The sequence below is a fragment of the Microtus pennsylvanicus genome, chromosome 9 (assembly GCF_037038515.1).
Source record: "Microtus pennsylvanicus isolate mMicPen1 chromosome 9, mMicPen1.hap1, whole genome shotgun sequence".
Lineage (NCBI taxonomy): Eukaryota > Metazoa > Chordata > Mammalia > Rodentia > Cricetidae > Microtus > Microtus pennsylvanicus.
This window is the reverse complement of record NC_134587.1, coordinates 87,228,326-87,240,759: the sequence shown is the minus strand read 5'-3', so window position 1 is coordinate 87,240,759 and position 12,434 is coordinate 87,228,326. Positions and strand designations below refer to the sequence as shown.

The 12,434-nt window shown below is 42.1% G+C and overlaps 1 protein-coding gene across 10 annotated transcripts in view; it reads left to right on the top strand.

Annotated features, from left to right (window-relative positions):
• The window catches only part of Tenm3 (teneurin transmembrane protein 3), a 458,688-nt gene that overhangs the window by 266,195 nt on the left and 180,059 nt on the right, over nucleotides 1–12,434 (top strand). For all 10 annotated transcript variants that reach the window (XM_075986763.1, XM_075986764.1, XM_075986762.1 and 7 more), the window contains one exon: nucleotides 925–1,162. In XM_075986763.1, coding sequence (XP_075842878.1) covers nucleotides 925–1,162 — 238 coding nt within the window. The remainder of the gene's footprint in view (nucleotides 1–924; nucleotides 1,163–12,434) is intronic.

The window sequence follows — 12,434 nt, the reverse complement described above, 5'->3', positions numbered from 1 at the left end:
ATGCTGCAACGGCCTGTGGTTTTAGCTGACGATTTACTAGCTCTAGAGTGTTACCCCCATAGTTATAATGCAATATTGTGTTTGTATTTTGAAATCGTTGGGCATCTTCTGCTTCTGGTTTGGAGCAGAATGTCTGTACCACTGATGTATTGGTAGGAGTCGCTCTGGTCACCTACGACTCACTCCAGAAATGTAGTTCTCCTGCACACTGTGAAACTAGAGAATCTGTTCTGTGTGTGTTCTAATGGCTGTCACGGTTGTAATCAGATGTGATTCAGCCTGCTAAGTATCCATGAAGCAACATCTGCTCCGCGGAGTGACCTTCTGCTACAGAATGCTTAGCGTCTATTAGTGGATCAGAGCACGGAGCTGCCTGTTTGGGATGCGCTAAACTCAAGCAGGCTATCGCTGGTTAGCAACTAGCTCGTAATAATTTATCGCAGTTAAATAAAGCTTTAAAAAAAACTCCATTAAATAATTATAGGGATTATATGCATTTCGAAAACCTTTGTGTTCGACCAAAATCACCCATTTAATTTCAGGCTTGGTTTGTTAAAATAAAAAAAGAAAAAATCTGAAATCTAAAGGCACATTAGGGGAGCTGTCAGATGTTGTTTTCTGTAGGTGTTAATAAATCCAGATAAAAAAAAAAGTCTGAAACAAATTAAAACCAAAAGCAATTTTGCCATCTGTTGTATATTAATTAGAACTTTGCGTATCAAGGGTAAACTTGGTCTTTGAGAATGTCACCGAGCACCCACTTAATAGAATAATATGCAAATGCGTCAGGTTGTGGCTTTTCCACGCAGTTTTTAACTCTTAAGTTATCTCCAACAGCTCTGGCGGAAAGCGGCCGCATGCGTGCGCACATACATACACACGGAAAAATATAACGGGTCTTTCTTTGTTTCTCTTTTTCCACAGAGCAACCTGCAAACAACCAAGGGCAACCAACCCTGCAGCCTTTGCCGCCTTCCCATAAGCAGCACTCGGCCCAACATCACCCATCTATCACTTCTCTCAATAGAAACTCCCTGACCAATAGGAGGAACCAGAGTCCGGCCCCGCCGGCTGCTTTGCCCGCCGAGCTGCAAACCACACCCGAGTCCGTCCAGCTGCAGGACAGCTGGGTCCTTGGCAGTAATGTTCCACTGGAAAGCAGGTAACGGCGACGCTTGAAGTCTTCAAACCATTTGCTCATCAAGATCACTCAGGGCAAAGGGAGGGTACATGCTCTGATTGTCGACCACACATATTTTGAAGCCTCTAAATTCAAAAATAAATTAGTCCAGCGCTTTCCTCACAGGAATTTATCGTAATTATAGCCCCAGTGTTGTGTCTTTTTTAAGGCAGGTTCCAGATTGCTGGAAATTTCCTAGGCGCTGGATCAGTGACTTTTTCATCTTTTCACACGTTTTGTTCCTGATCAGAGGTGAGACTGCATCACCTCAGCAAAGGTGTTCCTCACCGCAATCCTTTTTTTCCACGTCTGTACTTCTCAGGCAGGTGGGGAATGGAAAGAGGTATAAACAGCGCTTGTCAATCCCATGAGGCTTTACACGGTGATAGTGACTGACAGCTGATTGGCTCTAGACTTACACTTCTACAGCCTCCGTGTTGACCATTTTTCGTAAGCTCATGGTGGGGTGCACCGCCCCCAAGTACAAAGCTTACGAGTAAGTCGGAAGGCCTTATGTCAAAAATAGTTTTCTGCCATGTGAGGGGATCAGACTCATTCTTTTAAACTCCGTTCTGGCATTATTTCCAGTGACACCCAAAATAGAGATCTGTTGGGCCCCTGCAGAAATGCCCTGGCCTCAAAATACAGCACCCACAAACCAAGCTTCTGGGTGAAGAAGCCATGTACTCATTCTGAGTTATGTTAGGAAACCCCTAGGGAACACACTCACTCTCCCTAAAAATTTCATTCTCTGGTTATGGTCAGACAAGTGGTTTCTGAACCCCACAAAAAAAGCCACTTGGACACATTCGTTAATGTCTTCATTTCCATCTTCTGGCTCGATCACCAGCATAATATATTGGGTGTGTGATTCGGTGGGGTTCTGAAATTACGAGTTCTAGCATGGGCCAGGTTCTAGTGTCTGTCTGCTCACACAAAAGTTTAATTTGGTGCCACCCTATCCTAAGCTAATTCATCTCATTGTTAAACAGCTCCCGGTTTATAACACTCCTGTTCACGGGGACAGTCGCTGCTCCTCGGTGCTGTGGTGTGGACAAAGGGTCATTTACCTTCTTAGTCATTTCTGGGCAGCTTGGCAGCAAGCATCCTCTACCACGCTTGGTACTTACTTCCGTGATTCACTAACTTTTTATTAGGCTCAGAGGAAACGAATTATCACCATATAAAGGCTCAAAAATAGTGGACTCTGAACCCGTGCGAGAATGCCTCCAGCCCCCCCCCACACACACACACCATTCAGAACCCATGGCCAACTTCGACATTTCGATGATCTGCTGGGTGAAGAACTAGTGATGAATAAGCTGCTATTTCTCGCCATCACTTGTTGGTTCTATACCAGCTCTGCCCCGAGGATGCACTGAGGAGGTTCTCTCTGTCAGTTACCAACAATAAAAATCATTCTCATTTTATCTTTTCTTTTCTTTCACTGTTGACCTAAACAAGCTTGCAAAGAACTCTTACCTTTTTATCTGTAGTGCCAGCCAATAGTAGCTGAGTTTTATTGTTTATTTTGTATTTCCCTTCTGGGAGAAATTAGGAAAAGAAATAGAAAGAAAAGGAGGCAAACAGGAGAATTCCCTTCATCTGAGACAAAGAAGCATGTGTATGGATTTTTTTTTTCCTCACAAGGTTATTAGCAGGGACCTAAATTTACCTGGCTTAATTAATTAGTACCCACTGAGCATCTAATCAACACTGGTGTTCTATTGTCATTTTGTAAATTTTATTAGGAAAAAAGTAATTTTCCAGTTGAGTCATCAAATTGAATATGGATAATTGCGTTGTGGCTGACAATAATTGTTTTGACAAAGATTTATGGAATATGTCGTGTTAAATCATCAGAAAGGTGTTTAATTTTAGTGGTGTTGTATAACATAAAAGCCTCAAAAAGAGTTCCTAAGAGAGTTGGGATTCCTGGAAGTCATGTGTTACCATGAAGACATGTAGAACGCCTTTGAGAAAGATATGGTGCCTCCTTGTTATTCCGTGTGTGGTCATCTGGGGTGAATGGAGTTTCAGAAGGAAAGTAGCTAGTTAGAAGACAATCCATCCTATCCGTGTGTAGAATCATTCCCAAGGGAAGCAGATCCCAAGGATTTCTTCCACTTTAAGGTTGTACCCCTAATGAGACATCAATGGGATGACATAGTTTTGTGAATGGATATGAGGGGGCAGTTAATATTATCTCACTAATAATTAGAGTAATACTTTTAACGTCTGTGTGTCGTGTTAACAAACCCCCACCTGTGGTGTAGCTTTGTTGATCTTCTTGTTAGCCAAGGTTCACCTCTTATGGTGGTGCTAATAAAAAGAAATGATGTTTCAACTTGCAGGCACTCGGTGAATAACGCTAAGCCGCGAAGTGAAAATCTCACAGTGCACGGGCGCAGTGCTACTGTGGTTTCTTTAATAGTCTCACTTGGTTGGAACTCTCGAGGTGAAGAAGCAGTCTTATTTATCATTGATTTTTTTTCTCTCTCTCTTTTAGTTAAGGTTCCCTATTGAGTATGATTCTCTAGCTCAGTTTCAGCTTTATTAACAACTTCATCCCGAGGCACACCTGCCTTTAACTGTCCTTGGATCTAGGGTGTCCCCCCATTCCTGGCATGTAGGTAGCATTTACACACACTTGTTCATTAATTACTTTCCTATCATCTAAGCGTTGTAAGCTGGAAAATATAAAATTCAGTTCTGGGGAATTGTGGGTTTAGATTTTCCTTCCTCTTACCTGTTGTCCTTTTCTTCTCTGAGGATATAGATAATATTTGGTAAAATTTATCTGGAATAATCCCTGAATATCTGGATGATTTGGAAATTTACAGTTTATATTAATAAACACAGAAAGGATACAAGCCTTTCTGCCCTGCCTACATAGCTTTAATTTTGATTCATCAGGAAGCATTTTTATCTTTCACCAGGCAATTTCTTGCTTCCACAAAAATACGTAATTTCTTCCTCTGATAAATTTATTATTTGCTATTCCTGGAGACAGTCAAAACTCCCATACACTCTATTTTCCCACATGGTAACCTGCTTTGGTCCTTCTGCAACCTCCATTGAAACTCAGATATGTGAGATTCACATTGAGATTCGAATTAGCTTTGATGTCCAAAATTACCTTACTCTGTAGCAATCGGCCCCTGCACTCAATACGGTACAGTGTCCTTTCCCAGTTCCTTCTCCTTAAGTTCAGTTATCGCAATCAGGAGCATGAGCTGTTAGGATGTTGAGAGCCTAGAGCTAGCCTACTGTCCTTTCTGTTGTACTGCAGCTCCTTCTGCGTGTAGCAGTAGCTGCTACAAGAGGACGCAGAAGCCAGTGAAAAGCGTAGGCTTGACCTAGACCAGCAATAGCACTTAAAGGTACCGTGCAGGAACTCAGTAACGAGCCTTGACCCTCAGTGATTGTTTGTCTTCCAGCCCTTAGTTTCCATCTATGAATTAAGTCGCGTAGTAGTTACCTTTTAGATGTTAACAAAGTAGTTCGTAGCCACTTAATAAATGATTTATTAAAGTCTCATTTTATTATGACATCTGTTTTGGCATTAATAGTTCATTAATTATGTTCCCATAGCTTTCTACCTAGAAGTTCAGTACTGCTCGGCTAATTATTAATGCATGAAATTGCATATTAAATTACCTCTTTATTAGTGCATTTTTAATCTGACTATTGAAAGCCCTGGGCTTCTTTTAATGTAAGATCAATCGCTATGCGTTTCATGAGACAGAATCCTTAGGTGGAAGTGTTGCGTACTCACTGCATTCTCCTTTTCCCTGCCTTTTCTCTGCTTTTAAATGGTCCTAAGGAAAAGCAAGGCAATCATACAGCATCAGGCCTGAGTCAGTCTCACCTACAGAAACCGCGGGCAGTCTCTCACACGTGGTGACCTTATGATGCCAAGAGAAGCCTTTTCCACCTGAAAAATTGTACATCCACCTCCTGAGCGAGAAGGAAATGCCTGTCATTAGCAAGTCAGGGAGTAGTAGGATCGTCTGTAGTTACAGCTATTGCTGCAAGTAAAATAGGCCTGGGCAGGTAGCCCATTAACTTAAATTGACTGGCTAAGGCCTCGCCTTTGTCAAAGGTAGCTTGGGGATACCCAGGGACTCCTGTGGGCAAAGAGAATGTCACACTCTAGAAAAGAGGTGTAAAAGAGAAGCCAAAGTTGTTGAACACAAATTTTAACATCACACCTGGTCCTAGGGTAAGAAATTCTCAGCCATTAAAAGTTTTATCATCCTGTTTTTAAAATAAGCTTTTTAAAAATAATGGTGAAGCCATTAATAGAAGTCATTTGGATCTTAGAGCAATCCTGCAGTCTTTACTGGAACTTAGGGTGTTCCTTAAAGCATCTGTAGGAGATGTGGTATGTGGGCGTTTGTGAGGATAAGAAACCAAGAAGGGGAAAGAGAGCAATACGATGGAGAATTGTCCGGGCGCTACTTAAGGCATATTTGAAGTTGCCCCTTAAACTCCTTTTTCTCTGTGAAAGGAGGAGACAGAACCAGTTCGGTGCCTTAGCTCTGTATTGACTGCGCACTTCATCCAAACAGTGACACTTCTGTAACACCACTGTTGTCCCTAACGTTCAGAATTGAATCCCAAAGGGTGAAGTCTGTAGTCTCTCAGTCCTAGGCAGATGGTTATGAAAGACAAAAGTGAGGGTAGCCTTTGGACACAGCTGTGACAAAGAACCTGAATTCTCTAGTTTCTATTTGATTTGCAGCAAATACTTAATCATTAATCATTTCTTAATTCATTCACACAAAAAGCTCCTGCTGAACTCTAAATACAGGGATCCCAAAGTAATATGTAAATATTTTTTTTTTGCTGTCTTGTCTTCACAGTATCTAGTGAAGACAATGTATTGGATTGGGGCTGTAGCTCAGTGGTAGAGAGAGGACTCATTCTGTACATATAAATTTCTGGAACATGAACCTAGCACTAAGAAAAGAAAAAAAGATGATAGATTGGATGATAAAATAGATAAACTCAGTGAAGATATTATATTGAAGTCAAACTTATATTTATAAAAACATAAAACAAAAATGAAAATTTGATTCTGAATTTAGCCTATGTATTTCTAGTATAATAAATCAGAGTCTCCCAAACCATTTTTCACACTTAAAGCATCCATTCTAACAAAGTCTAAAATTCACAGAGATTAGCGAAAGTGAAGCCATGATTTGTAATATTATCACTAACCTATTATAGTGCTACAGACTTGACTTGGTTGTATAGCAGACGTCACGCCAATAATTAAAATGAGAAAATCGACTCTCCATTGTCACTGTAAATGAAGGTCAATTGCATGAGTCAGCATTGAAAGCCAGTAGGTGCCGTAGAAATACAGTTCAGCATCTTGAGAAGAACAAACGAATGTTTTGGATGCAGTTACACCCAGTTGTAATCCTAGCCCAACTTTTAAGTTAGTTAAGTTTGTTGCTTGATAGCTTCATGTGTCCGTGTGATGTATTATGTGTACTCGATCCCCACCATCTTCTACCCCCCTCACCCCTGTCACACACACACACCCCTCATCCCTACGAGCCCCAATCTCGTGTTCATGTATTTTTGTTTGTTTGGTGAGCCACTGAACTTGATCAGAGACATCTGTGTGACCAAGATCTTGAAACTCTTACACCACTGAGTACGTAACTGAAGACCCTGATGCTGCCTTGTCCGGAGTGGATCGGTAGTCAGTAGTTCAGCAGGAGGGGGAGAGGCCAATGAGTCCCTCTCCTGTCCACCGCTGACTCTTGACGGGGTTTTATGCAGACCCAGATCAGGCATCCACAGCTGCTGTGGGTTCTTCACAGACTGTGTCACGTGCAAGGGATAGCCTTTCAAAGCCCTTCTCTATCTTTTGGCTCCTAGATTCTGTACCCCCCCCCCTTTTACAGTTTTCCCTGAGCCTGGGTTGGTGGTCATATGAATGTCCTATTTAAGACTGAACACTCAACTATCCCTTTTTCTCTGAACTTGAATAGCCAGCCATGAGTTCCTGCTTTCGCCAACATTCATTGCAAAGAGAAGCTTCTCGGATCAAGGCTGAGAAAAAAAGTATAGGCGAAAATATTTAAAACCTGATACCCTATCAAGTTAGCCAAACTTGGTCCTTTACTTTTTTTTATCATTTACAGTACAGTTATGAATTTATTACTGTCATGTGGGCCTCACATCCAACTCCACTCTTTGGTTACCCACATGGCAGTCATAACACTATTGTGCCAGTGGGCACACCTTGCCGGCAGGTTAGTGTGGTACTTCGTCTGGGTCACAGCAGGGTTAGATCACGGGTACCTTTCCTCTCCAGCAGCTTTCATGACACTCTTGACTCTACGAACCTTATCCAGCAGGGAGGAAGCTTGCAACTCAATCCTGGCTTGATTTCCTAGTATCTTCGAGTCAATGTCTCTCCATCTATTCTGTGTGGGCCGTCAAGAGGATTGGGGGAAGCCAGCATTGACGTTGGAGTCTCTAAGGCCTCCCTGACCAACAGCTCATAAGTGTCAAGCCGGGCACTAGGATTTTTGCTTACTTACCCATGGCTTCTGTGAGTATCACTGTCCAGTCATGCAAAAATATCTCCCTTCAGAGTCTTTTTTTAACTCGTGTTTTTTAATTGACCTATAAAATGCCACGCTTTCCGATGGCTTTTTCATGCATTCTTCATTTGGGTTAATCCCACCACCTGGACATCCCTATTCCCTCCACTCCTAGCCTACATTTTAATTTTTATTGTTTGCTCGTATTTTTTTTTAATTGAAAGAGTTGGAAGAGGGTCTTACTGTGTTACCCAGGTATACCTCGAAATCCTAAACTCAAATGTTCGTCATGCCCCGGCTCATAGCTAGGACTATAGACTTGCACCACACGTGGATCATGAGTTTAATCACCTTCAAATTATTGAAAGCGGAGGGCAATTTTTTTTTATTGAGAAAAGGGGAAAAAAGCAAGTTTCCGCCTCCTCCCAGCCTCCCATTTCCCTCCCCCTCCTCCCACCCTTCTCCCCCTCCTCCCACTCTTCTCCCCCTCCCCCCACTCCTCTCCCCCTCTCTCTCCAGTCCAAAGAGCAGTCAGGGTTCCCTGCCCTGTGGTAAGTCCTAGGTCCTCCCCCCTCCGTCCATATCTAGGCAGGTGAACATCCAAACTGGCTAGGCTCCCACAAATCTAGCACATTAAGTAGGATCAAAACCGCGTGCCATTGTCCTTGGCTTCTCATCAGCCCTCATTGTTCGCCATGTTCAGAGAGTCCAGTTCTATCCCATGCATTTTCAGTCACAGTCCAGCTGGCCTTGGTGAGCTCCCAATAGAACAGCTCCAATGTCTCAGTGGGTGGGTGCACCCCTCATGGTCCCGACTTCTTTGCTCATGTTCTCCCTCCTTCTGCTCCTCATTGGGACCTTGGAAGCTCAGTCCAGTGCTCCAGTGTGGGTCTCTGTCTCTATCTCCATCCATCACCAGATGAAGGTTCTATGATGATATGCAAGATATTCGTCAGTAATGCTATAGGATAGGGTCATTTCAGGTTCCCTATCCTCAGCTGCCCAAGGAACTAACTGGGGACATCGCCTTGGGCTCCTGGGAGCCACTCTAGGTTCAAGTCACTTGCCAACTCTAAGGTGGCTCCCTTAACTAAGAATTGTGCTTCCGTGCTCCCCTATCCAACCTTCCTTTATCCCAATCATCCTTTTTCCCCAAGTTCCCCCCATCCTCCCCTTCTCCCTTTTCTCTCCCCATCTCCCCTTACCCCCATCCCACCTCACCCTCAAGATCCCAATTTTCTCCCCGGCCATTTTGTCTACTTCCCATAGCCAAGAGGATAACTATATGTTTTTCCTTGGGTTCACCTTCTTACTTAGCTTCTTAAGGTTCACCAATTGTAGACTCCGTGACCCTTATTTATGGCATAATAATAATCTGTTCAAAATAACGTTGAACAGGAAATAATGTAAATCGAGCTCCTGGCGCATCTTTTCTTTTTTTTAAGTAATGGCCAGATGACAATAGCAGGGACAGGATAAGGGCACCTAATTGGTTAACAATTGAACAAAACTAATATGTAACCAAGTAGCTGTTTTGTTTTCCCAGAAGATAAGAAATGCATTTGTCATACCTGGGATATTTATGCCTAACTCTATGTGTGAAGTAGGCCAAGCATAAAATTAAACCGTGATTAATTTTAGCGGAATAAAATCTCTTGGTTTTCCTCTTCTCGTCATTTTGCAAAAAATATGTGGATGTGTTTTAGGCAGGAGCCCCAAGTGCCTTAATTTTGTTCTTAAGAAAATAATCTCCCAATAATAATGAAATGTTTCATATGCTTGAAACACTTAATTAACTAAAATGCTAAATGTTTGAAGTGAAAGAGAAAAGTCTTGCTGGGTGAATTGTCTCCACATCATTTAAAAGATAGAACTTCACTTTGAGTTTTATTTATGATATGAAAAGCTTTTGATGTGTTTTTGCCTGATGAAGCTACTGTCTAACCAGATGATAATTTTATTGTTTTTAAATTTTTATATATTTATTTGTTTTTAAAGACAGGGTTTCTCTGTGTAGTGTTGGCTGTTCTGAAACTAGCTCTGTAGACCAGGCTGGCCTTCAACTCACAGAGATCCACCTGCCTCTGCCTCCCAAGTGCTGAGATTAAAGATGTGCACCACCATACAGGAAAAATTGAAGTGAGCCAGGGTTTTTTTTTTAGTAACAAATTGAGATGCTAAGAAAGTGTATACTAGTTATTTACTATAGGATTAATTCATTTTTGAAGTCATAATTTCCATAAGTTGTAATACTGCATATTCAGATAATATTTGATTCTGGATAACCAGTAATTTGTACAAAATATTCATATATGGCAACTAGTTTTTGTGATCCCTAGGGGTAACAAATTTTTAATTGCTTCTAATGCATTGCTTCTCTGTGAACATCATCAAGGGAAAAGGTCACTGAGGCCTTTTCCTGGGTCATGGTTAATGTGACTCTGACTTCACTGCTGTCCTCTTCTATATGTGACCTCGTCAGCCAACACTTCTTCCTTAGCAGCGGCCGTGTGAGCTTTTCTTCCCGTCAGGTTTTCCCTTCCCACATGCTCTATGGAATTACGTCTCTGTCCTCTCTGCGTGAAGGTTTTCTGCAAGTGTGCTTTAGGTATTTTGTGTGTCTGAGTAGTTTATCTCTACTTACTTTTGCTACATGGTGATTTTTTTCAGAAGCTATTTTCCTATAGTTAGTATTTCTACAATTTGACCACTGTGGTTTTGCCATAATTTCATCCTCTGGTTTCATTAGCAATCAGTTGTCACTCTGCCATAGCTAGCTGCGTGTCCTTCGGGCACGTCTGTGGTTTCCTTTGGCCTGATTGTATCTTTCTCCTCTACCTTCAAGCCTGGTGAAAGCCTGTCTTCTGAGAACCCTTTCTTCTTGGCCCATAGGATGAAATTCTTGGAGATACAATTAACCAACTAAGCTTAATAAGTTCCATTTGATACGCCTTCTGATTCTGCCATGACCCTCTTTATGATTTTGTATCATCTCATGTCATATATGACCACTTAAAATTCTTCTGCTCAAAACCATCCTGTTCCAATTACATCCAGAATAATGTATTATTACCACTTTCTGGTCACGGCATATGGGGCAAAGTTTTGGCTTTGAGGCAGATCTGGCTTAAACCACTCAACATCTGATGAACTGCATGACCTTTGCCTTGATAGTCGTGTGTTTTTATCTTTTTTTATCAGATAGGATTGACCGTGCTTCGCAAAGATTTTATAAGGTTTCATAGAATGTCACCATTCTGCTTCACAGCCCTTGCTGCTTCCTAGAAATTCCTTCTTCTCCCATGGATTTAGAACAATTGAGTTAGTCTTTTTAAGGGCAAACAGCCCCAACCAAGGCAATAAAGAACCAATAAAGCCATAGCCACTCCCCCAAGAGATCGCACGCTGACAAATTTTGTGAACAATTAGAAAGCAACCGCTAATTCCTCAGCTGCACTCATTCTTAGATGAAGAAACTTCCAAGCATGGGGTTTTGTTTTGCAGAAAGATGATAGTAATATGAGGAAGACATTATCTGAGATACGTTGTCTTTGTTTTCTAGATCAGAAAGCAAAGCCTGAATTTTTGCATTCATTCATTCATTCCGCATTGTATTGTTGTTGCACAGTGAACCACTGTGGGGAAATTCATTTTATTACAGAAGACCTAAAGATATTGTAGCTGCTTTGTTTGTATGTTGCATATGCATGTGTATGTATGAGTCTGTGTGCACATGTGCAATCTGATACGTGTGAGCGAAGGCCTGATGTCATTGAGGTATCTTCCTCTGTCATTGTCTTTATGTTTTAGGCAAAGACAGGGCCTCCTCCTGAATCTGGAGCCCACTGACTTGGCAAAACTAACTGGTTCAGTGAAACTGGAAATCAGCTTGTCTCCACCGCCCCAGCAGACATTACAGGCACGTGCTTGCACACCTGTCTTTCTCTGTGGGTGGTGAGGATCCAGACTCAGAACCCCCCCCCCCCCCCCGCTTGCATAGCAAGCGCTTCCCTGACTGAGCCATCTCCCCAGCTCCATGACTGCTTTTGAAAAGATGAGTTGTATTCCAGAACAAATTTCAAAACCGGAATTCATCTTATAGATGATTTTGTTTCTCCTTATCTTGATATCCACTGTGTTTATGGAAGTTCCTGAGAAAATTTGGAAATTATTATAATAATGTATCAACCAATGCATGTTTGGCAATAGGATCGTGTATTGGTAGGAATATTTCCAAATTGAAGCCATTAAACTAGTTTCTCTGAAATAGAAGGGTTTGGCTTTTGGGGGGGTACAGTCGGGGAGTTGTAGTTTGGTGCAGGGTATGAAGCCCAAGGCCCAGACAGGCATGCTCTCCCTCAATGAGCTGCATCTCCAGTGATCTTTCTTCTTCTGCAGCCCTGTGGTGGTGGCACACCCCTTTAACCCCAGCACTCTGGGAAGCAGAGGCAGTCAGCTCTCTATGAGTTTGAGGCCAGTATGGTTTACAGAGTGAGTTCCAGGACAAGCTTCAAAGCTACAGAGAGACCCTGTCTTGAAAAAACAAAAACAAACAAACAAGATGTTTATTCTTCTTATTTTGGGACAGGGCTTCACCAAATCCCCCATGCTGACTTTGGACTCACTCTATACCCCAAGTAAGCTTTGAACATGGAGACTTTCTGTTAACCTCTGAAGACACTGGG